Source organism: Myotis nattereri (genome assembly GCF_964212035.1).
Source record: "Myotis nattereri genome assembly, chromosome: 3".
Taxonomy (NCBI): Eukaryota; Metazoa; Chordata; class Mammalia; order Chiroptera; family Vespertilionidae; genus Myotis; species Myotis nattereri.
In genome coordinates this window covers 111,038,596-111,065,564 of record NC_138077.1, presented here as the reverse complement: position 1 = coordinate 111,065,564, position 26,969 = coordinate 111,038,596, and the positions used below count along the sequence as shown (strand labels likewise).

General features: G+C 42.6%; 1 protein-coding gene across 1 annotated transcript in view; it reads right to left on the bottom strand.

Moving 5' to 3' along the window:
* Window positions 1–9,361: 9,361 nt before the first annotated feature.
* Window positions 9,362–26,969, bottom strand: part of PLSCR4 (phospholipid scramblase 4) — a 58,880-nt gene continuing 41,272 nt past the window's right edge. Inside the window, 6 exon segments of the mRNA XM_081086139.1 lie at window positions 9,362–11,233; window positions 11,235–11,254; window positions 13,531–13,689; window positions 14,846–15,007; window positions 21,080–21,306; window positions 22,784–22,826. Of these exon segments, the coding sequence (XP_080942265.1) occupies window positions 11,185–11,233; window positions 11,235–11,254; window positions 13,531–13,689; window positions 14,846–15,007; window positions 21,080–21,306; window positions 22,784–22,826 (660 nt within the window). The 3' untranslated portion in view covers window positions 9,362–11,184.

The window sequence follows — 26,969 nt, the reverse complement described above, 5'->3', positions numbered from 1 at the left end:
ATTTCCCTGTTAACACACAAGGAAATCACATATCACACATGTGGGAACCATGCCAGGTCCCTGGATAGTCAAGGCTGGTGGGAGCACAGAGACGTTGTTATCAATACACCAGAATGGCTAAAGGCTGCTCTGGGTATGTGCCTAAATAGGATGTTCAAGGACTCTGAGCCTGGGAATCCTAATCAGGCTGATACCATGAGTAGGTGCAAGGACACACAGTACACTGTGCCCTTCAGTAGCCAATATGATTGATGTAACTATTGGCATGAAGCCTTCTTTGTCTAAATGGTATAAAAGTAGGTTACTGACCAGTGTAGTTGGCTGAGGCGGGAGTGAGAAGTCTGTTGGAGAATGGAGAGAGAGCAGCTAGGATGAAGTGTGTGAAGTCTGCTAGAGAGAGCAGATGGGTAGGAGAGATAGGAGAAGCTGCTGAACCGGAGAGCTCAGATACTGCTATGATGTGAGGTGTTGAGTCTAGGAGGCAGCGTGTAGCTGTTCAGATAATAGCTGTGAGTACAGATACTGGTGTTGCTTTATGGGAAAGATATGTTTACCAGCTGGTATTCGGCTGCCTGCCTGTATGGACTTTGCTGTGAAAGGACTGTCTTGTCTGATGGCTATATGGCCACTGGCTTCTGCAATAAAGACTCATATATACCCACAACCTCTAATGGCTTCTCCATCTAAGACCCGGCATCCTAGGAGGTCCATCCCCAGGCGGAGGGGCTTGGACCCAACACCTGTTACTAGTGAGCTGAGAATAAAGGAGGAACTTCGACTAAGTTCCAAACAGTTAGTACAGTGGGCAGAGTTCGAGAAGAACCAGCCCTGGCATAGTCAGATAGGAGAATTTAGAAGAATACATGGACTCACAGCCAGTCAGACCAGCAGAGCTGTGAGGTGCTCTTGCTGCTGGCTCTGACAACACAGAAGCACAGAGCGTAGTGGTTTAAGGTGTAGCCCCTGGAGCCAGCTGAAAATAATGGTGGTATGGGCACAAGCTGGATACCTAAATCTCTATTTCTCATCTGTAAAATGGCAAGTATTATAGTAGTCTATCTCACTGGGTTGTGATAATTGAATGAATTAACATATGGAAATGTCTTAATGGGAATGGTGTCTATTTTATAGGAAGAACTAGAGAGGTAGCTGGTATCATCACCATTGCTGTTATATAGGTAGTTAGTCACATTATATCACCTATATCATGATTAGGTTACTTTTTCTCCATACATGCTCAGATGCATATCCATCTAGCTTGGAATCAACTCTTGAGGCAAACTTAGCAATTACACATCTCAAAATTTATGATTTCATACGACTGGCTCCTTTGTTGAGAAGCAGCAGAACTAATAATTACAAGAAAATCTAGTGGACAACCATTAGGCTAATTACTGAATGTTTTTAGAATTTGCTATTTACTTTTTGTTTAGATATTATGTGCAGAGCCATCACCATCACCGCAACCGTAGCACCTACCCCACCTCCAACACACATACCAGTGAATACTCACCAAAAACTCATTCTGAACAACTAGGAACATGGACTTAGAACAGTAGGCTGCCTGACCAGATTCCAGGTGAAACCATGTGACTGGGAAACTTTGTTCTATCCTTCCTTTTCCAAGAGCTTTCATATTTCTCACCTTTTATCTAATCTTTGTTTTTCTTCATCACAATTACAGAAGGAGGAAAAGATTCCTTAGCACTACATCTACTTCTTACTATTACTGCTTTTTTATTTTATTGTTGAAAGTATTTTGTAAAGATGCCCCCTAGTTTCCCCTCCTTTGACCCGCTCCTCCCAGCCCTGCCTCACCCCAGGCCTTCACCACACTTTTTTTTCAAGTTCAATCTGCTAGTTTTATTTATTTATTTATTTTTAATGTACTTACTGTTAAAAATCTATATACATAAAAGCCTAGGTGACCGAATGACTGAACAACTGGTCGCTATGATGTGCACTGACCACCAGGGGGCAGATGATCAACACAGGAGCTGCCCCCTGGTGATCAGTGTGCTCCCACAGCCAACCTCCCATGGCCGACCAACCTCCTGTGGTCCCTCCCCCCAACTGGCCGGCCCTGATCTGCCCCGATAGTGTCAGCTGGCCAACTTGCCATGGCCCCTCCCCACAGCTGGCTGGCCTAGATGGCCCCAATCAGAACCTCCTGTGGCCCCTGGCCCCTGCTAGCCAACTTCTCGTGGCCCCTCCCCCCACTGGCCAACCTGCAGCCCCTCTCCCTGGCCAGCCTCCCATGGCCCCTATTAGCTCCAATTGCTGCCCAGGCCGAGGGACCCCACCCATGCAAGAATTCATGAACCAGACCTCTAGTATTACATATATCTCCTTTTCCCCCCATTGACCTCTCCAAACCCTCTCCTACCTCCCAGCACAGGCCAGCCCCCTACTCAATTGTCTGTGTCTATTGATTATGCTTATAGGCATGCATACAAGTCTTTTGGTTGATCTCTTACTGCTGCACACCCTTCCCATCCTGCCCTTGCCTTTCCTCTGAGGTTTGATGGTCTGTTCCACGCTTCTCTGTCTCTGGATCTATTTTTGCTCATCAGTTTATGTTGTTTATTATATTCTACAAATGAGTAAGATCATGTGATACTTATATCTTTCTCCAACTGGCTTATTCTGCTTAGCATAATACTCTCCAGGTCCATCCATGCTGTAGCAAATGGTAAGAGTTATTTCTTTCTTACAGCAGCATGATATTCCACTGTGTAAATGAACCACAGTTTTTTTTTTTTATCCACTCACCTGCTGATGGGCACTTAGGGTGTTTCCAAATCTTAGCTATTGTAAATTGTGCTGCTATGAACATAGGGGTGCATATATTCTTTCTAGTTGGTGTTTCTGATTTCTTGGAATATATTTGTAGGAGTGGAATTACTGGGTCAAATGGGAGTTCCGTTTTTAATTTTTTGAGGAAACTCCATACTGTTTTCCACAATGGCTGCACCAGTCTGCATTCCCACCACACTTTTTTTTTTAATAATTCTAAATAATTTATCTTAGCTATTCCTCATTAAAGAGTGGTATATAACTCCCCTTAAGGGAGGACAATGCTCAGTGACTTCCTTCCAAAGAGTACAATATGGAAAGTAGAAAAATAACAACTTTCTAAGGAGAGACCTGGCAAACAGTATGTCACATTGAGAGCACGGATCTTGCTAGGATTGTGATCAGAAGGGCACTTCACCTCTGTGGTATTTTCCCCTCAAAAGCCCACAATCTAATTATAGGAAAAACTTCAGAAAAACCCAAGCTGAAGGTCGTCCTACAAAATGCCTGAGGAGTACTCCTCAAATATCAAGGTCATACAAAACAAAGAAAGTCTAAGAAACTCACAGTCCAGAGAACCAAATGCTAGATGTGATGTGGTGTTCTGAATGGGGTCTTGAAACAGAAAAAGGGCATCTGGGGAATACCAAGAAAGTCTATATAAAATATTTTGTTTACTTAAAAATAGCATATTAAGATATGAAGAATATGAATCATTAGTTGTGACAAATGTACTAATGTGAGACATTGACAGTAGGGGTAACTCTGTTTACTATCTTTGCAACTTTCTGTAACTCCCAAACTATTCTAAAGTAGAAGTTCCTTAAAAATATTTTTATTGGCTTTTTAACCTTTTATATTGGTGTTCTCTGTAGTGCAAACTGTCTCTAGTTCTCAACCCCATAGTTCAGTATGCAATGCTGAATCACAGTAAGGAAATGAATGGCTTTGTGAAATTTGTGTCATCATCTCAACCCATTTCTGGCTTTGGAAATGCCAACACCACTGGCTGTCCAAATCCCACCAATCCTTCACGGCCTCAATCACGCACTCATTCTCTCATTCATTTACTCATCCAAGCAGAATCACTGCCTGAGCATCCTGCAGTGGATGCATTTAACCTGAGCTACAAACAACCTCACAGTCCAGTGATGGAGTTGAGAAAAAAAAATCACCAAAATAAATACAATCTGTGAAGAGACAATGAACTTTACTCTCAGGGCTGGGAGAAAACTTAAAAGCTCAGAGATATTAGAGAATAGTGTTATAAAAATAGTAAGAAATATCTTGCCAGACAGAAAAAAGAAGGAAGCGTTTTCAAAGTGGAGGGATAGCATATGCAAAGGCCCTGGGTACATGGCCTTCCAGGGCCTGATTAGGAGTAAGAATAATTTCTCAAATTTATTTAGCTTCTGCTCTGTATCAGGCAGTAAAATAGCATTTATATCAGTTTCCTTGGTGTTGTAACAAATGACCACAAATTCCATTGTTACAGTTTTGGGGGTTAGAAGTCTGAAATTGGGTTTTACAAGGCTAAAATCTATCTACGTTATATCTGAAGACTCCTTGTCCTTCCCTGATTTTGGAGATTGGATATATTCCTTGGCTCATGGCCCCTTCCTCCTTCTTTAAAGCCAGCAGCACAGCTTCTTCAATCTTCTCTCTCTTGGACCTCTGTTTCCATCGTACTGAGTGTGGTCCTGTGGGCCAGGTACTGTGCTAAGTGCTTTGTTCCTGTTAACTTATTTAATCCTCACAATATCAAGATGGATCATTTATTTCCCACTTTAAAGATGAGGAAACAAAGGCACTTGAGAAGTATAGCCAGCAAGGGTCAGGGGATAAAGGGTCTCCTGTATGCTAGAGCAGCGGTTCTCAACCTGTGGTAGAGCTGCTATGTCTCCTGGAATTAGTAGAGTGGCCTTGTGTAGTAGTATTCTGTAGGGCCCAGTGGCTCAGCCTCCCAGTAACCTGAGCTGGGTACTCTAGGTATGCTCCTTTGTGGGCTGCGTACACAGTCTCATTATAGCTGAGCCTTGATTACTGTTGGTGTCACTGGGAGGAATTGACCTCCAGGCCAATAGTTCAGCAATGAATTAATGGATGCTCAATAAAATAATTATTGATAAGGGGAAATAGTGGAGAGGAGGGTAAAATTGACACCATTGTAATTAATTCAGTTATTAATCAAATAACAGAAAAGGAGCAAAGAAAATGCCATATAATATAGGCATGCCATTTGTGCTAGAAAGCATTTGACACTTTACAGGTCTGTTTGCCACAGATCCCAGGGGAAGGGACTGAACAAAGGAAGAATAGATGCATGCCCAGTGGGAGCAGGTCATTGGCCAGAATAGGCTTGGCCACTGCAAGGGTGGGAAATCTGAGATACATAAACTCCTAAAGAAAGGGAATTCCCTCTGTTGGCCCTCTTGTGCTCCTGGCTCTCTTGTTGTAGGTGGTGTGCTCCCCTGCATTCACCCACATGGCCCACAGCCATATGGACCCCACATACAAGAAACCGATGAACTAAAATTAGTCTGATGCCCTGCTGGACCCAACTCCACCACAGAATGGAAATTCTGGACACTGGCTTTACTTTTAGCTCTGCTGAATCCCCAGCTGCACGTTTTCCAGATTTGATTTAAAGGAAATGGGACTTTGAAAATCAAGGGATATAATTCCATGCAAATAAAACTTTCTACCACGTATCATCTTCCTGTGGGTATTTTTTATAGCATCACCTCCCTTCTTGTAGTAGAGCTCAGGAAGTATGTCTCAGCGCTGTGGCTATTGCAATGGTGTGAGCACACTCCACCATGACATGCTTCCTCGGCACACCAGGAAGTAGCAATGCCCGCCTGAACTAACTCCTAGAGCCACATGCACAGTACCCAAGCCTTTCAGCCATTGGTCGCCTATAGCAATGTGTCTCCCTCTGATTGGTCACCTATAGCAATGTGTCTCCCTCTGATTGGTCCCCTCATGCTATATATACCCCTGTAGTTCCTCAATAAAACGGATCTGCGTCAATGAACCTGGTCCCCGGGGTAGTGCATGCAGACGCCCTAGCGCGTTGGGGCCCCGTCGTCCTCACCCCCGAGGGATCCCCTGCTTCATCTGGCACCCGAATGTGGGGCCCACGGAATGGCTGGACGGGTGAGCGACCCTCTACAGTAAAATGGGAAACTTTCCCCCTTCGGCAAGAGCGCCACAAGCATGCGCGCTCCACGCCTTACTGCAGAGCAGGCAAGTTAAGGTTCTGAAAAGGAACTCCAAACTCATTGGGAATATCTATTACAGTCCAATCTGTGGTTAATCGAGGCCCCCATTTGGGACCCCTCCACTTGGGAGAAGGTCTTGAAAAGGATTCGACCCACTGAGGTCCATGAGGAAAAACCGTTACCCCCTTCTCTGACATTCCGGCCCCGTCGCCCGGAAGCCGTGTCTCCATCCCTCCCTCCACCCTGGGCTCAGCTCCCAAACCTTCATGGTTTTGTTACTGTCGGTGGGATTTGCAAAAGGCACCACCAACTCCTCCATTCCACCTCCAACTGTCAAAGGCTCCCTTAAAGGGCACCCAGTGCCTTCACTGACGCGGGGAAGCATTACTGTGCAGCAATAATAAAGTCTCCTAAAACTTCCATAAACCCCACTTACCTTAGATATACTTATCAAGGCTCAGCACAAGTAGGAGAACTCAGAGCTATAATATACGCCCTTCTCTACTGTTAAAATAGTCCAGTCAATTTATTCTCAGATAGTGCTTACGCAGTGCATACGGTAAAAAATATAGGGTATTCCACCTTAAGAGCTAAAGATACCCCGCTAGATCAGAGCCTCAAACTCTTAAAGGACATCCTAGAGAACCGTAAACAGCCCTGGTATATCCAACACTTACGGTCTCATACTGGCCTACCAGGCCCACTTTCCCTAGGCAACGCAGAAGCAGACAAACTAGTTCTTACCCTACAGCCCAAGCCTTAACTACCCTCAATTATTTTCATTTTGATGAGCATGGATTAACCCCTATGCATAAACATTGGGGAGGACTCCGGGACATACCAACACCTCTTCCTTTGGTCCGGTGGAGAGACCCACTCACCGGAGCCTGGAAAGGCCCCGACCCGCTCTTAACCTAGGGGAGAGGGTTTGCTTGTATTTTTCCAGAAGGCGACAAAAGTCCCGTGTGGATGCCTGCTCATGACGTCAAACCCTACACCACCAGCGATGAGCCGTAGATCGCCACCATCTCCCCCCGTGGAGGAAATGGAGGACCTGACCATAGAAGAGAACCAGCCCCGACGGCGGAGACGACCTAGACACCGACGGGCTCACCCCATCACCTGGGGTGACATCAAGGCTCTACAAGACCAAGCCGCGCGCATGGCGCCAGAGGGGAACCCATCGGCAGGAACGTTATTCTTATTAATGTGTGCTATCATCACCGCTAATAGCACGGGTGCACACAGATAAGGACTGTGGACTGTGATACCTCACCCTGGTGTTCTCATGCCAGTTGGTGTTCCCAGTTTCCAGTGGCACGTGCCTCTGCTATTCCTTTTACCCGTCTCTAAGGCCACCCTTCTATCTCCTTCTGAGTAGTGACAACTCCTTTGCTTTGGCGCTAATTAGAAAGGAGGGGGGAGATGTAGAGCTCAGGAAGTATGTCTCAGCGCTGTGGCTGTTGCAATGGTGTGAGCACACTCCACCATGACATGCTTCCTCGGCACACCAGGAAGTAGCAATGCCCGCCTGAACTAACTCCTAGAGCCACATGCATAGTACCCCAGCCTCTCAGCCATTGGTCGCCTACAGCAACGTGTCTCCCTCTGATTGGTCGCCTATAGCAATGTGTCTCCCTCTGATTGGTCACCTATAGCAACGTGTCTCCCTCTGATTGGTCGCCTATAGCAATGTGTCTCCCTCTGATTGGTCGCCTATAGCAACGTGTCTCCCTCTGATTGGTCCCCTCATGCTATATATACCCCTGTAGTTCCTCAATAAAACGGATCTGTGTCAATGAACCTGGTCCCCGGGGTCGTGCATGCAGACGCCCTAACGCGTTGGGGCCCCGTCGTCCTCACCCCTGAGGGATCCCCTGCTTCACCTTCTCAGTACCAAACTCCTATCTTAATCCATTTGGGGTGCTGTTACAAAAATACTGTAGACTGGTGGCTTAAACAACAAACTTTTATTTCTCACAGTTCTGGAGGCTAGTAAGCCCAAGAGCAAGGTGCTGGCCTATTCCTCCCCCAAAGTGCCTACCTCCAAATACCATCACATTGGGGTAATTAATTCATAAAAATATGAACTGTAGTATAAAATATGACATTCTTCCTTAAAGAAAGAGGAATTATCATAACTGTAAGATACAAGTTAATACCACAAAAACTTTGAACAAAAATTTAAAATGTCATATGATAAAAATAATTTTTTTTTAGTATTATACAGCAGATCCTGAAATGGGGTATAAGCAAATAAAAATGAAAGTTTATATAAATTTTCTGAATATAATTTTATTTTCTATAGAAAATGTTAGACATTATTATAAGGAATAATATATATGTGTAAGAGTACAACTACATTTTCAAATACAAGGTAATTAGTATTTTAGAAAGCAGCAGTTTTTCCATTTTTTTAAAGCTAGCAGTCATGCATAAAAATGAACATTACAAGAAACTGAGTAGACAATTTTTGCCATGAAAAGATGAATATAATTAAAAACTGAGGCAGCTTTCTTTCACTTCAATAAGAAGTGTGGGTAAATGCCCTCATCTCAGAATTACCAAACCTAAGAGCACTCAGCTTATTATTATTATTTTTTAATAAGAAGCAGAAGAACACGTTCCATTCAATGTACTGGTTTTTAACACTGGTTGTGTTAAAAAGACACACAGTCCATGTCCAGATAGGCTGCTAAAGTGCAATAAAAGCAAGCGGATTTGTCACAGTATAGTCATTGATATAGTATGTTGTTAATTAGTTAATACAAACAAGTACAATTTATACTTTAACTAAATTGATCTTATATAATCTGTACTCATCCTATATAATCTGTAGAAAGTTTGTTTTATTATCTTTGCATAGATACAAATTTATCTATTACTTAAAAAAGCAGCAAAGCAATAGTAAGCAGTGTCAAAATTTATAGTTCTTGCTTTTACAAAGTGCTACTCACATTGTCACATTTTAAAATTTGAAAACAAAACTCCAACTCTTGCCATACAAACAGCACATTTTTTTTTTTATCAGGGATCTTCTTGAAAGAAAAAAGTTATCTCCTCTTTTTTACATCAAAGGAGATACAAACGTTCAACAGGCAATCTTAGAGATTTGGCTGAGAATATTTTATATAAAAGGCATCTGTGACCAAAAGAGGTTAAATGTATTAAATGCAAGCTTTTTATAAGGGCACCAATATCTCTAAATTGCTAAGAGATCTAGAGTGGCTGTGGTCCTGGTCACCTTTTTTCCTGATAGTCTGACCTTGTCTTCATATACCAGGTGTACTGGTTAATAATAGCGAATTTTGTAATCAAAGAAAACATGATAATTTCAGAGAAACATCAGAAGTGCTTTATTCAAAGTAATGCCCATAGCTAGCTACACATTTCCCCCATCTTTCAGGTAATTTGTGGATACTGTCCCAATAGAATTTTTCTTGTTTTGAGGCAAACCATTCAGAGACACAATTTTCCACTTCTTCATACATTTTGAAATGCTGCTCAGAAAGTGCTTGTGCCATTGATACAAACAAGTGTAATCTGAAGGAGCAAGGTCTGGTGAATACAGCAGGTGGGTTAATACTTCACAGGCAAGATCTTTTAACGTTTCTCTAACTTATTTTGAAGTGTGTGATGGTGCGTTATCGTGATGCAAAATTACTTTGCCGTGTCTTCTGGCACATTCTGGTCATTTCACGATCAAAGCGTGGTTCAAATTGATTATTTGTTGTCAGTAGCGATCAGTATTAATGGTTTCACCTGGTTTTAGAAGCTCACAATACACACCTTCCTTATCCCACCAAACACAGAGCATTGTCTTCTTTCTGAAGTAATTTGGCCTTGCAGTCGATGTTGATGGTTGACCAGGGTCAACCCATGAATTTATGCATTTGGGATTCTCAAAATAAATCCACTTTTCATCACCAGTCACAATTCAATGCAAAAAAGACTTTCTTTCATGCCCTTGAAGCAACATTTTACTGATGACTTTTCAATTTTCCATTTGTCTTTCGTTCAGTTGATGTGGCACCTATTTTCCTTCCTTTAAAATCTTTCCCATTGCTTGTAAATGATCAGAAATTGTTTGCTGAGCAACGTTTAATCTTTCTGCAAGTTGTTTTTGAGTTTGACACGCATCTTCATCCAAAATGCTTGTAATTGTTGGTCTTCAAACTTTTTCAGTTGACCTGGACGTTCTTTGTCTTTCACATGGAAATCATCACTTTTAAAGCATTTAAACCAGCGTTCACAAGTGTCTTGAGATGGAGCATGTTCACCATTAGCTTCCCGAAGTATACGATAACTTTCAGCGGCACTTTTCTTCAAAATAAAGTAATGAATTAAAACTTCCCACAAATGCTCTTTTTTTTTGGCATGAAATTCCACATTTTAAGCATAAAAATATTTATGATGTTAATACCTTCAGCAAATTTGACATGAAGTTTTGAAGCTTGCTGTCAATACAACAAAATAACATACATATCAAATCGCATATAAATAAATATATATATCAACATATGTGTAACTCCATCTAGTGAAAAAAATCTGCATTATTAACTGGTACACCTGGTATAAGGCAGTTCTTTGACTGTCCATGAACAAGGGGACAGGCATGGAAAACATAAACATTATGATAAAAAAGTTTTATTTGATAATGAAATCAAATTTTCCATTGAAACTTTTATAAATTTCGCAAAATGAGGCGCTGATACAAGTGCACAGGTAAAATGTTCCTTGTACAATAAAATAGAATACTTCTGCCTGCCTGCCTTTTGTTTTTAAAGATGAAGAATATTGTTCTTTTCACCTCGAGTCAAATTTGTCGTTGGTGAGAGGATATGTTGATGAACATTAGCTATTAATGTGAGAACTCTGGGATTCATTTTCCACTATCTTATATTCAAGTGTTTTCCATCTCATCATATCTACATTTACTGGGTTAATGAGTCAAAGCTTTTTCAGGATGAACTCCTAGTTTAACAAGTAGACAACGAGACAGATTCTCAACTGAAATGCACATTAGACTGTGTTCTTACACTCTCAGGCTGCCTGTCAGAGCTAACATGAAATAAAGTAATCTGCAAAAGCAGGTAAATATATTTGCAAATAATTGAGGGTTGACTGTAAGCCCAATCCAACTTTTCTAACTTTTAAAAAACCATTAACTGCTGATTTTCTTTGTCCATCTATCTTGATGAATGTTGTGGTGATCTTTCAAAATACATGAAGTCCTGAAATTGGAAAAGGAGAGAGAGAGAGAGGGAGAGAGAGCATAATATATAAAAATATATAAATAATTTGATGTAATGCATAAAATATTATCCTTTATAATTTATCTGGCAATCCTCCCAGACCAGTTAAGAAATCTGATAAATCTTTATAAAGAGGACTTAATATAAAGAGCAGCAATTACATACTTAAAACTGTTGTTAGCCAATATGTTCTCCATTTGGAATACTAATTAAATTTTTATTGTTAAAGGAAAAAAACTTGATAATCAATATTAAATATGCTAAATATACCAAATGCAATATATTAGTGAGATATTTTGGGTAAATATTATCAATTTTATTTCTATGCTTTACTCATGACTATTAACCACTAATTAGTCAGAAATATAGCAAGGGGACTGCACCTAATAAACCTAAGGACAGTGTAACACCAAGTAGTACACTGACAGAGAGACAGTGAGGTGGAGAAAAAGGACATCAGCTTTAGAGTTATTTTATTTTGTTAAGAAGTCACAGGATAGGCTTTAAAAAATATCTATACTAATAAAAGGATAATATGCTAATTAGACCAGGAGACCTTCCGGACAAAGCCATGGTGGTGGGGCTGAGGCAGAGGCAGTTAGGGGTGATCAGGCCAGGAGGGGAGGGCAGTTGGGGGTGATCAGGACAGTGGGGGGGCAGTTGGGGGCGAGCAGGCCAGAGGGGGGGCAGTTGGGAGCAAGCAGGCCAGCAGGCAGAATGGTTAGGGGTAATCAGGCAGTCAGGCAGGTAAGCAGTTAGAAGCCAGTGGTCCTGGATTGCGAGTCAGACATCCCCCGAGGGGTCCCAGATTGGAGAGGGTGCAGGCTGGGCTGAGGGACACCCCACCCCCGTGCACGAATTTCATGCACTAGGCTACTCGTCTATCTATAATAATAAAAGTGTCGTTCTGTACGACCTTCTGTAGGAAGTTGGGGTTCCAAGAGGAGCCTGGGTTCCGGGTGCCAGAGGGAAGCCGGTGCCGGCAGCCAAGGGAAGGAAGGCCTACTCTTGCACAAATTTTGTGTGTCGGGCCTCTAGTGTATATATATATATATATATATATATATATATATATATATATATATATTATTGATTTCAGTGAGAAAGGGAGAGGGAGAGAGAGATAGAAATATCAATGATGCAAGAGAATCATTGATCAGCTGCTTCCTGCACGCCCCATACTAGGGATCTAGCCTGCAACCTGGGCATGTGCCCTTGACCAGAATCGAACGTGGGACCCTTTAGTCCCCAGGCTGATGCTCTATCCACTGAGCGAAACTGGCTAGGGCAGATAGGTTTTTTTTTAAGTAATAAAAATAATTAATAACATGCCTAATACCTTCCAAGTACTCTCTTGCCCCTTTATTCATATGGTAGTTAACATTTATAACCTTGAAAATAGAAGTATTTTTATATTCATTTTATAGACAAGGAGATTGAGGCTTGCAAGTATAAACACTTTACAAAACATCTACACTAATAAAAGACAAAGATGCTAATTGACTGTACCTTCACTACACCCACCAGCCAATCAGAAGAATATGCAAATTAACCCAACAAAGATGGTGGTTAATTTGCATACATAGGTGCCCAGCGAAGACTGAAGACAGTGTAGAAGGAAGCCAAGCACTGCAGAAGGGAACCAAGAAGCGGAGAAGGGAACAGATCGGAGGTAGCAGAGATAGGTGCAGAGCTGAGGTAGCAGACATGGGAGGGAGCAAAGTGGTGGAGAAGGGAGGGAGCCGAGGTGGAGGACATGGGAGGAAGCGAGGCAGTGGAAAAGGAAGGGAGCGAGGCAGCAGAGAAGGGAGGAAGTGAGGCAGCGAAGAAGGAAGGGAGCGAGGCAGTGGAGAAGGGAGGAAGCGAGGCAGCGGAGAAGGAAGGGAGCGAGGCAGCGGAGAAGGGAGGAAGCAAGGCAGTGGAGAAGGGAGGGAGCGAAGCGGTGGAGACGGGAGGGAGCCGAGGGTGAAGCGGCGAAGGGAAGGAGCGAGGCAGCAGAGAAGGGAGCGAAGCCCGCCTGGATGGGCTTTGCTCCCTTCTCTGCTTCACTACGGTCTCAGGAAGCCCTATTCTTGCAGGAATAGGCCCGAGGAAGCCCTATTCTTGCAGGAATCTTCCTGCAACAGGCCTCTAGTGTAACTAATAAGTGGTAGAGACAGAACTTGGTCTAGTTTCAAAGCTATTGCCTTTCTACTACACTGCTTCTTATCAGAAAGAATAATTCTCTCAAGATAACTCAAAAGCAAAAGACTTACAATGAGGAAGCAAGCTCCAAAAATCATAGCTTTCATCTTCACATCCAGGTCTAATGGGAAGTGAATGTCAAAGTGGTCAGCATTGCCCATGGCTGACATTAAACCATTCCACTTTCTAATAATACTGCCGATGTTATAGACACCATCGATGGCTTTTACCTAGGAAGATAAGAATTAGACTTTATGGTAACTAATATTGTATATCTTATACTTCTCAGGCCAATGCTCTTTCTTCATCTTCAAATGAGTTATAAGGGAGGTATGACTTGAACTGATTTTTTTGAAGTTCTCCATATAGCAAAGGGTGGGAATTAAGGATTAGAATCTAGTCTACGGAAACACATGAGGCATGGTTCTGTGCACTTCACAAACTCCATATAAACACTTAAACTTATGTGTGCCAAACAAATCAATCTTTTTAAATTATGGCAGGATCCCAAAGGACTTCAGCTTCCATAAGGGGAACACTGGCACTTGCCAGAGGGAAAACAGTCAGACACTGACTTTCAGTGATCAGAATGATCCCACACAGCCTGACCCTGAAATCTAGCTTATCTATATTTTCTATTTCTCCACATGGTCTTTTAAAAAATAAGCAATGCTTGATGACATGGTAAAGTAAACTGAGAACTAAGGGAAGTTATTGGGTGTCATGGGCAATACTAGAAGGAGCAATTTTAGATGATGAGCCTTGCTGAATTACAAGGCATTCAGAAAGGATTCCTAGAAGCTCGTGAAATATTTCTAGGCATCTCCTTTGTCAGATTCACAGGATTATATGCAATCATTTTGTATCCATAAAGGCAAAACAAAAGGATTTTTCTTTTTCCTGAGAAAATGTTACAGCTATGAGTTTTATCTATGTTATCAGCATTGTCCTGTTTCCTGAGGACACAAACTTCTATTCTGCAAATAAGCAACATGCATAGCCTCGGGGGCCACAGGTTCTGTGAGAAGGTGGGCACTTTCATTCCTCAGGACATATTTTCTGATCCTGGAAATCTTTCGTAAAAAACAGTTAATTAAATACAACCAAGAATTCAATAGATGTATGTCAGGCTACTTACTCTCAGGATTAATGTTTTAATGGTTTCTCTTATCTTTACAAAACACTAAAATCATTTTAAAAGATCTTACATTTTAGAAAACATTAATCAATCCAGTAACAATAATTTGAAAATCACATAATGTCAACCAGTTAACTCCTCATACTAATTTATTGATTCACATGAAAAATGATCTAAACCAAATCATTCTGAAGTGTGTTAGTACACGCAGAAAAAATAGAAGAAACATTATTTTTATATTTGTTTACCTCAAACACAGAATCTGAGCCACAGCCATAGGTTGAGCATGGCCCACGAATGCTCAGCACATTTTCTCTCTTCTCATTTTGGATGCTGTACACCGCCCGGCACAGGTTCCAGTGGTCCATAACAAAGCCAATGGTGATGCCAGGAGGACACTGCACCTCTAGCTGCAAGTGAAGCATGACAGAGGTTAGGATGTTATATACATATAAATAGACATACACAAAACCCAGATGTATCCTTAATCCATTTGTGGACTGGGGAATTGTTACTCTGAACTGTCTTCCACTTTACCTGGCTATTTCTTAGGCTTGTATTTTAGTGAACAGCCTTGAGAAATGAGGTCATGATTCCCTCTGAGACAAAGTTACTAACTGTATAATGGCCAGTTCTCCAAGCTCGGTGTCCTCAGCTGTATATGTAGCATCTCTCTGGGCTCCCCCAAGTCAACCTCATAGAACTTGGAGACAAGGGGACTTGCGTAAACATGCTAATGCTCATGCTGCTTTATGTGCTTTAACAAAGATCATGTGTCTTATCTAGGTGTCTTACATCTTATGGCAGAATACACAGAAACAGTATCAAACCAACTTCTTAGATTTACATATCAGACATGATAATTATTGAAGAAAACAAACCAGAAAAGAAGCATTCTGAAGCCTGTATGTTGGGAAAGCAACAGAATGTGTTATGGGTATATAAAACCATTTTAAAAGGAGTTTTAATGTTGTCCAATACTCTCTTTCAGCTAATTATCTTTATAGTATTCCTTTGGGAAGAACTAAGAACTTCATCTATACTAATAAAAGCCTAGGTGGTCCGCGGCACCCTCACATCATCACAAGATGGCCGACAGGGGTGGGCAGTTGTGGACAATCAGGCCAGCAGGGGAGGGCACTTGGGGGCAACCAGGCTCGAGGGGAAGGCAGTTGGGGGCGACCGGGCCAGTAGGGGAGGGCAGTTGGGGCCATCAGGCCAGCATAGAAGGGCAGTTTTGGGGCAATTGGGCTGGCAGGGGAGGGCAGCTGGGGGGCGATCAGACTGGCAGGGGAGCGGTTAGGCATTAATCAGGCCAGCAGGGGAGTGGTTAGGGGGCGATCAGACTGGCAGGCAGAAGCCTTTAGGGGTAATCAGGAAGGCAGGCAGGTGAGCAGTTATGAGCCAGCAGTCCTGGATTGTGAGAGGGATGTCCCAGATTGGAGAGGATGCAGGTCGGGCTGAGGCACACACACCCATGCACGAATTTTGTGCACCGGGCCTCTACTATCCTAATATATAAAAGCCCAGGATCGTAATGAACGATCACGACCAAAGGCTGACCAACCCAGAAGTCCTTCAGTCAGTGCTGTGTTGCGGCAACCCAGCACTGACTGCCCCACTGCAGCCTGGTTACCCAGCACTGACTGCCCAGAGGGCTGAGACCCAGAGAGAGAGGCAGGGTCTGATCTGCAGCCTCAGTGGCAGCTATTGATCATTAATTGCCTCTCTCTTTCTCTCCCTCTTTCTTTCCGGGCTTCACCAGCAGCCAGGCCTTTCTTTCTCTTGCAGCCTCTGCGGGGGCTGCTGTTTTGCCCTGCCTCTCTGATAAGGCCCGGAGATAGGCCCAGAGATGCTGAGTGGCATAGGAAATGAGCAATCAGAACCAAATCTGGGTGCTGTGAAGAGCCAATGGCTGTCTAGGAGGCAGAGCTTTTGATGCTGATTGGCATAGAAACCAACCAACCAGAACCAAATTGGCCAGCAGAGGAGGGCAGTTGGGGGCGAGATCATGCCGGCAGGGGAGGGCAGTTAGGGGTGATCAGGCTGGCAGGCAGGTGAGCAGATAGGAGCCAGGCATCCCAGATTGCGAGAGGGATGTCTGACTTCTGGTTTAGGCCCGATTCCAGATTCTGGCCTAAACTGTCAGTCAGACATCCCTCAAGGGGTCCCCAATTGGAGAGGGTGCAGGCTGGGCTGAGAGAACCCGCCCCCCTCCATGCACAAATTTCGTGCACTGGGCCTCTAGTTTAATAATAACAAGAGTCACAAAATTAAATTATTTGTTAAAAGACCAAAGGAAAAGTTCTACTGATGATTTTCCTGGTGTTTTATATACTTTCTTAAGACTTTTGGGTCTCCTGCATCTCATCATAGGGCAAGACCACACATCTTCATGAATTGTCAAATTAAGATATTATTGTTTATATATATAAAATCACACACATATACAAACATATAAATTTGATAGCTTCATGGAACTGTGCTCTAAGTTGTCTTGAGATAAAAAAAAATGTATGCAATTAGTTTTATAATAATCTATATCATTCAACCATAAAAAGCAATGAACTATTGATACATGTCACAACTTGTATGAACCTCAAGGTAACTTATGTTGATAAAAGCCAGTCCTTAAAGGTTCCATACTATATGATTCTATTTCTATGATATTCTTGAAGTGACAGTTATAGAGATGGAGAACAGATTAGTGGTTGTTAGGGGTTGGGGCTGAAAAGAAGAGAAGAGGTAGGTGTGGTTATAAAGGAGTTTTTTATGGTAATAAAACTATTTGGTATTTGAATTATGGTGGTGGATACAGGAATCTATATAGCTGATAAACCACACACACATACCCATAAGCACATGTCAAACTGGAGAAATCAGAAAAAAATCTAGATAATGCTGTGGGACAAAAATTCCATATACTGGACTAAGGCTGTAATACTGATTTGTTTTACTCTATCCTGGATAACCATAATCATGGAAGGCTGCACCTATAGCAGTGGTTCTCAACCTTCTGGCCCTTTAAATACAGTTCCTCATGTTGTGACCCAACCATAAAATTATTTTCGTTGCTACTTCATAACTGTAATGTTGCTACTGTTATGAATCGTAATGTAAATATCTGATATTCAGGATGGTCTTAGGCGCCCTGTAAAAGGGTCGTTCGACTGCCAAAGGAGTTGCGACCTACAGGTTGAGAACCGCTGACCTATAGGCTTTGATTTACAAAGCCCACCTCATAAATATAAAAAAACAAACAAAAACAAACAAACAATGCTTACTAAATAAAAGCATTAAGGATAAGAGATGCAAATTCAACTCAAATATACAGACACACAAACACACATGACAGAAATGATAAAAAAGTAAGATATCTGACAACAGTAGTTAATATCCATTGAGCACTATAATATTTGTCAGGCACTGTTGTAAGAAATTGACATTTATTGCTATTTAATCTGCAAAATAATCATCCCATGAGCTAGGTGCTATTAATATCTCAATTTTAAAAGTGAATGCATAGAAAGGACTATCTATACTAATAAAAGGGTTAATGTGCTAATTAGACAGGGAGATCTTCCAGACATTCTTCCAGCCATGGTGGTGGGGCTGAGGCAGAGGCAGTTAGGGGCGATCAGGCCAGGAGGGGAGGGCAGTTGGGGGTGAGTAGGCTGGCAGTGGAGGGAAGTTGGGGGCAATCAGGCTGGTAGGGGGTCATAGTTGGGGGTGATCAGGCTGGTGGGGGGGCAGTTGGGGGCCATGAGGCTGGCCAGGAGGGCAGTGGGGGCAAGCAGGCCAGCCAGGAGGGCAGTTGGGGGCCATGAGGCCGGCAGGGGGGGGGAATGGGGACCATAATGCCGGCAAGGGGGGCAATTGGGGGAGAGCAGGCCAGCAGAGGAGGGCAGTTGGCGGCAATTAAGCCAGTGGGGGGGGGGGCGTTGGGGGCAAGCAGGCCAGCAGGGGGGCACAGTTGGGGGTGAGCAGGCTGGCCAGGGAGGGCAGTTGGGGGTGATCAGGCTGGCAAGGGGGGCAGTTGTGGGCAAGTAGGCTGGCAGTGGGGGCAGTTGTGGGCAATTAGGCCAGCAAGGGGGGACTGTTGGGGGCGATCAGGCCAGCAGAGTGGGGCAGTTGGTGGCAAGCAGGACGGCAGCGGGTGGCAGTTGGGGGCGATGAGGCCGGCAAGGGGGGGGGGCAGGTGGGGGCGAGAAGGTCAGTGTGGGCGGACATCCCCCAAGGGGTCAGACATCCCCTGAGGGGTCCCAGATTGGAGAGGGGGCAGGCGGGCTGAGGGACACCGCCCTTTCCCCCGGCCCCGTGCACAAATTTTGTACACTGGGCCACTAGTCCTATCTAATAAAAGACAAAAAGGGTAATTAACCGTACCTCCGCTATGCTTCCCATTGGCTAATCAGCAAGATATGCAAATTAACTGCCAGCCAAGATGGCGGCCGGCAGCCATGCAGCTGAAGCAAGCAGGAGGTTTGCTTGCTCCAGTGATGGAGGAAGCAAAGTTCCCCGCCTGCCATGGCCCAGCTCTGAGCTCCAAAAGCAACACCTCCAAAAGCAACAAAGTTTCAATTATAGAAGCTAAACAAACCCCAGATACCTGCTTTCAGCCAGCCACAGCCTCAGAGCTGGGAGCACCAGTGAAGGCAACAGAGTTTCAATTATAGAAGGTAAATAAATCCCAGAATAAAAAAAAAAGGTGAGGCTAGGAGCTTCAGTCACAGGCCAGCCTGAAAATGGCCCTCAGCCCCTCACCCAGACTGGCCAGGCACCCCAGTGGGGACCCCCACCCTGAAGGGGGTGTGGCCAGCCTGAAAACAGCCATCAGACCCTCACCCAAGCGGGACCTCCACCCTGATCTGGGACACCCTTCACGGCAAACCAGCAGGCCCCCACCCGTGCACCAGGCCTCTATCCTATATAGTTAAAAGGTAATATGCAAATTGACCCTAACAACAGAAAGACTGGGAATGACTGGTCACTGTGACACACACTGACCACCAGGGGGCAGACGCTCAATGCAGGAGCTGCCCTCTGATGGTCAGTGCGCTCTCACAGGCGGGAGCTCTGCTCAGCGACAAGCCAGACTGATGGCTGCCAGGACAGCAGTGGTGGTGGGAGCCTCTCCTGCCTCAGCAGTGCTAAGGATGTCCGACTGCAGCTTAGGTGTGCTCCCCGCTGGCAAGTGGACATCCTCCAAGGGCTGCCAGGCTGCCAGAGGGATGTCTGATTGCCAGCTTAGGCCCAATCCCCCGGAGTGCAGGCCTGAACCAGCAGGTGGTCATCCCCCAAGGGGTCCCAGACTGTGAGAGGGCACAGGCTGGGCTGAGGGACCCCGACCCCGAGTGCACAAATTTTTGTGCACAGGGCCTCTAGTAGTATATAAATTACTATAGTAAATGCTGTACTTATCATTTAAATACCGCAGTAATTAAGGGGCTATTGCTCTGTCCAGTGTACAACACTGAGGCTCAAAGATGTTAAATAAATTGTCCAAATTTAAGTAGGTGGTATATCTGAAATTCAAGTTCTTTTAGACCTCTCTCTAAAACTGCTTTTATTTCCCTGTAGCAAACAACTTTCCTACAGGTGTATAACAGGTGTATAACAGTAAACAAGTGTATAACAGTAACCAAATTAACTCAGAATATCTGCTTTTTAGTTCCAGCACCACCACTCACCATGTACACCATTAGCAGGCACACCAACAGGTACAGGTTGTGATGGGTAGAGTAAAAGTATCTAAAGGCCCTTTGAATTCTAAAAGTATTAGAGGCCCAGTGCACAAATTCATGCATAGGTGGGATCCCTCGGCCTAGCTGGCAATCGAGGCCTATCAGGGGGGCTAGCTGGCAGGGGGGAGGGATCGCAGGAGGTTGGCCAGCTGGAGGGACTGTGGGAGGTTGGCTGGCCAGCCGGAGGGTGGGAAGAGGGGCTGCGGGAGGTTGGCTAGCCTGGGGCAGGGGCCATGGGCGGTTGGCTATGGGAGTGCACTGACCACCAGAGGGAAGCTCCTGTGTTGAGCATCTGCCCCCTGGTGGTCAGCACACGTCATAGTGACTGGTTGACCAGTTGTTCCGATTATTCAATCGTAATGCTCGCTTAAGCTTTTATATATATAGATATGTTTACATTTAGCATACCTTATCTGGGGACATTTAGGTAAATGTGTGACTCCTGTTTTAGGTGATAGGTAAACTTCTAATTCAGTAGACACAGTTCATAGAATTCTGGTCACTAAATAAATAATTTTGCTTTACCCACCCATTAGCACTAAAGAGCATAAACCCAAGAAAAAGCCCTTTGTGATTTGCCTTAGGTGAGAAAATTTGGCTTCCTCCCTTCTCACTGACCTGCTGCATTCTGACTGGCAGGGCCAGTGAAAACCCCCCAGTGTAGTTTTGGAAAGAGCACAGCCATGTGTGAATAGCTGGATCAGAAAGAAATAATGGATTAGACTTCCATTCTCTAACCTCTTGCCTTGTGGAGGGACAACAGAAGCAACAGCAGGTGCATCTGAAGGGTCTCTGCATTGTCATGATTTCTCGGCCCATAAAGTCAGTGACCCGGAGGACAAAGGGCCTTAGTGTCCGGTAAGCATTCCTGGTAAAGTCGTCTGTGTCTTCGGTTACAATGTACACCATCTGGTCCAGGTTGTTTTTAATATCATATTTATTATTAGTTTCAAAACGTGTTATCACTGAAAAATAAAATGAGGAAAACATCTTACATTAGAAGTAGTTAAGTGGTTCTCAAAAAGGGGAAGAAGAGATATAAACCTCCAATTATTAAAAACAAATAAAGTTATGGAGATGTAATATACAGTATAGGAAACAGTCAATAATATTGTAATAACTTTGTATGGTGACAGAAGATAACTAAATTTATTCTGGTGATCACATCATAAGGAATATACATGTTGAATCACTATGCTGTACAACTGAAACTAATATAATTTACATGTCAACTAACTTATATAATAAAAGAGAAACATGCAAATTGACCTCCATTATGCCCACAAGCCACGCCCACTGGTCAATGAGTGGTATGCAAATTAACCCAACAAAGATGGTGGGTTAATTTGCATACACAGGCACCAGGCAGCCAGGGGCGGGGCAGATACTTCCCCCATGTCGCCACGGCCATGCTGGGGAAGTTCCTGCCCAAGCGCTGGTGCTGGGGAGCCTGGGCGGGGTGGTGCATGCAGATGCAGTGGAAGCTCCTGCCCGGCTGGCACACGCACACGGGCACCAGGGAGCCTGGGTTGGGGCGACATGCGTGGAAGCCGGGGAAGCTCCCGCCCCACTGGAGTGCGTGTGTGGGCGCCGACGGAGGTTCTCGCTCTGTGGCCACTTGCACATGCACTGGCACTAAAAGGCTTGTGTCCCCGGGACAGGCATCCTTGGGAGCCAGGCCACCCCTAGCCTGTAGGCCCACGCCTAGGCCCAGAGCAGCTGGGGTCCCGGAACATGATAGAGGGTGCATGTCGGGCTGAAGGGACTCCCCCCGCCCCCGTGCACAAATTTTGTGCACTGGGCCCCTAGTACTTTAATAAAAAATAAATCCTTATTGGGGCTTAAAGTAGAATAGCTTCGATAAAATTTCAGGTAAAATATGTATAATTTATTAGAATGTTAAAATAATTTGTATACCTTATAAGCAAGTAATTTTAAAAATTTGAAACACTTATTTTAAGAAGTCCAGTGTAAAATAATTTTTAAACCTTTCCCACATAAGCAAAGATTTAAATAATATTCTGAGAGTACTTGAATTCAGAAAACAATCATACAACCATATAAGTGAATAAGGCACTGGGCTAGAACTTAGCAGATTTGAAGCTCTGCCACTGATTAGCTAACTATGATGTGCCTGACTAATTTAGATTCTGGTTCCTTATTTTGCTCATCCATGAGGAGTTAACATGGAGGAGCTGGGATGGGTAAAGGCAGGGCAGTTGTCCAGATAAAATGTAAATCTTTGCAAAGTCTAAAACTTACATATGATGCATACATATATAAAATTATACAATACTTTCATTACTTTCTTGAAAAGAGGATATCATTTTCTCTTTGAATCACTAAAAAGTGGTCAATATAAATAAGGACATAGACATTGGATAATGCGCATTTCCACCTGGTTCAAATACTGCCAATCACTACTGAACTAATTATACATACTTTCCAGAGGTTCAAAATGCTGAAGAACATGTATGTTGTCCAACTGTTGGGATAAAAAAAAAAAGCAATTAGGAGAGCTAGAAATAACATTATTAAATCAAATCAGCATTAGAAAAGAAACTGATGAGATAGGTATTAAAATAGATCAATTGATACCAAAATATATTTTTGAAATAGAATGGAATAAAAAACATTTTGATCAAGTGGAATCAGCTTATGTGCCCCTGACCAGGTAGTTACTAGAGCTATGGAGATAGAAAAAACACTTTTCTCCAGTTCCACTGTAAAAGACTGGTACACTTGTCTAAAATATCAGAAAATCACCTCCCACCACAATAACAGAATTAGAAGCAGCTGGGCTGATACAGGTTGTCCCTAGCTTAGTTCCTACTCAGTGGTCTCTCTAGCATGCCCCTCAGACTGGCGGTGCACAGGAACTTCAGGACCTTTTGACAAAGACCAGCCATAGAGAAAGAAATGTTCTCAGTGGCTTAGAGAGAGTGAATCAGCCAGGGTGGATTCTGCTCCATACAGGAGTGTCCAATTTTATAACATTTCCCAGGAACTTCTGAGAGATTAACAAACTGATTTCCACTGACTTGAGCTATTAAACACTAAGACCTTCCCTAGGTGTACACTTTAATTCTGGGAGGGTCTGAGAGGACAGGAAGCACGTGAATGGACAGGATGAGAGCAAAGGAGAGGAAACTTTCTGGGATGGGATCCCTTCAACAGGGAGGTTGAGAATACAATTAAATAAATGTCTAATTTCACTTAGGAAGCACTCTAAAGAGAGACAGTTTAATGGGCCCATTGTCAGTTATACTTGAGAACATGCTGGCAGAAGAGAAAAAACTCCTTGAGGATGGACTGATTATATCAATATAATTTTAGATAATAAAGATCATTAGACCACTCCAAATCCCTGAGTCCAGAACACTGCCTGAAATGCTACATTTCACCAAATATTTGTTGAATACATTAACTAATGAAAAATACACCAATGTGATTAATAAATAACAATTAAAATTATAACTTGACATGAATGTTTTGTAGTGATTGTTTATAGGAGGGTATAGAGCAGTGGTTCCCAACCTTTTTTAGCCAAGCCCCACCTAAGCATCTCTAAAATCCTGATGCACCCCTTGTGACATATAATTCTTATTATTCAAAAAAGTGAACTCCTATTCATGTGGAGAAAGCCTAAAAGGCCATTAACTTGGTCTAAACAAGCTTCCAAAGAACATGACATCCATGAAAGAGAAAAATAAAAGAATGAAAGGACAGCTGAAGTACTGAGGAAGAAATCACTAAGAAATTGTTAAAAAAAAATAATATGAAGTGATATGAAAAAATACCAAATAAAGTTTCAAAACATATAATAGAGAACTGAAATGCATAAATATGTGACAATATATATTTATATACTGCATATGAGGCCCCTATAACCATAAATGCAAAAAAATTCACTGTTATTAACTCATTCTCGAATTGCCCCCCTTAAAAATCAAATTGCTCCCCTACAGGGTGTGTGCCCCATGTTGGGAACCACTGTTATAGAGAGAACATAATCCTTCCTTCATTCAAAACTTTTCTTGTATGAAAACAAAATCAGGTGAGGGGTTTAAACATGCTTTAAAAATATCAAAAGTGGCCACTAAGGCAGGTCATGGCCCCTTTAAAAATCTAGAAAGTTAAAATCTAGGATTAAGTAAAAATATTCACTGTATGTTAAAAGCATCCACTGCTGAACAAAATTTTCTAAGGACAGGACATCCATTAATGTGAAAGAAGTTTGACCAATAAGATAGTATGGCTGTTAAAAAACAGCTCTCTAACAAACTGGTGGAGTCATGGGCTAAGCCAATATTCTAGAAATAACATAATCCTGCTACTGTGAATGCTATAATCTTGATAGTTCTGATAAAGATTCATGTGATCTGCATATGAGATGGCAGAAAGGGTAGGATAAAGAAAATGATAAAGAAGATGATGGGACAAACACAAATACAAAACAAATAAACAAAAACCAACCAAACAAACAAACAAGAAGATGAAGGGCTCTATGTCTTCTGCTCACATACAAGGTGTTTTATCTAATAAATCCACACAGCTATCATCCATTGGGTGGGCCCTGTGTGCCAAAAATATTAGGCACATTACAAACCTATTCAAGGTTGTAGAGTAAAGGGGGAGCAGAGCTAGAATTAAAATCCAGGTTTGTCTGGCTCCAAACCTGTTTTGTTTCTTTTTCTTTTAACTCAAAATATTCCTGAAAGGAAAAACAGAATTCATGAAATATGATAATGTAACATTAGTCAGAGTAATAGAAGAAAATGAGAAAGTTTTTTGTATTTTTAAAATTTAAATTCTTTTTTGTTTAAAGTATTACATGAGTCTCCTTCCCCCCACCATTGACCTCTCCCATCCCCCAGCACATGCCCTCACCCCCGTCCCCCAGTGTCTGTCCATTGGTTATGCTAATATGCATGCATACAAGTCCTTTGGTTGATCTCTTACACCCTCATACCCTGCCTTCCCTTATAGGTTGGACAGTCTGTTCGATGCTTCTATGTCTCTGGTTCTATTTTTGTTCATCAGTTTATGTTGTTCATTATATTCCATATATGAGTGACATCATGTGATATTTATCTTTCTCTGACTTATTTCGCTTAGCATAATGCTCTCCAGTTCCATCCATAATGTTGCAAATGGTAAGAATTCCTTTTTTACAGCAGCGTAGTATTCCATTGTGTAGATGTACCAGTTTTCTAATCCACTCATCTGTTGATGGGCACTTAGGCTGGAGAAACTGTTTTTTTAATTTTTTAAAAAAATATATTTTATTGATTTTTTACAGAGAGGAAGGGAGAGGGATAGAGAGTTAAAAACATTGATGAGAGAGAAACATCGATCAGCTGCCTCTTGCACACCTCCTATTGGGGATGTGCCCGCAACCAAGGTACATTCCCTTGACCGGAATCGAACCCGGGAGCCTTCAGTCTGCAGGCCGACGCTCTATCCACTGAGCCAAACCGGTCAGGGCTGTTTTTTTTTAATATTTAAGTGAACAATATTGAAGCTATACATTTTCAAAAGAGAAATGACTCCAGATCTATGGTTTCCAAGGACAATTTGAGTTATTTATCTGGTATAATAAAAGACTTTCCAAAATTGAGTAACTTATACATATTTTATAAGGTTCTAAAATAATACAGTGGTAGTTTACTCTAGCACTTTACCTGAATGACTGGCTTTGCATTTTGTCATTATTTTGTCAAAACAACAACTTAATAAGAATTTTGGCTCATTTAACCCCTCGAGTGCTGGGGAGCATGATCGCGCTCCTCCTGTCTTTCGCCAAAAGTGCCGGGAGCGCTATCAAAGGTTCGAAATGGCGTCCAGTTCTAAGTATGCTTTTATTACTGATGATGATATTGCTAAATATGTCAATGTAGTAAAGGTTTCCTTAAGTTTTTGAATATGTAACTTCATTTACTTGTGATTCATAATTTTTTTCCTAAACTGCTGTAAAATCAGCAAAAATGCCTTGGCAATTTTAGCATAGTTCCTAGGATATTGGTTGGTACTCAAAGGGTTAAAATCCAAATTTTCCTGATCCAACAGTACTGACTTGCAATACATTGTAGCCATGGTTTCAATGTAAAGGATTATCAAAGTCTTTCTCATTATATAAAACTGAAAAGAAAAGATATCAACTTAAAGGAGTATTTGGATGACTATGTGGGAAGACAAGTATTGAATAGGCAATTTCCTTACTTGTGATTCCTTTCAACACTTCCTTTTTCTAAAAGTAAAACATGGCTCAGTTGTTTCTAAGGGACTTCCAAAACTAGTTTCATCTTATTTTCATTAAGTAATCCTTTTTAGTTTTTGACATGGGTTTTGAAACATACCATTTAGTACAGCAACCTGGCAAATTGCCATTTCTGATCTGGACATCCATAGCTCCAGAATGTCCACATAGGTGGAAATTATAGAGTCACTGTACTATGAGAAGTGGTTCTTTGGAATTTGGCTTGAAGCCATGTCTTTGGTAGGTCCCCTATTTTTATTTACATTGTATGTATTTTTTGGGGGAAGAGGCATGGATGATGAAAGCTACGGGTGGTGAGAAAAGGTAATGGGCTAAGGCACTCAGTAACTCATTCACTATATACTCTTT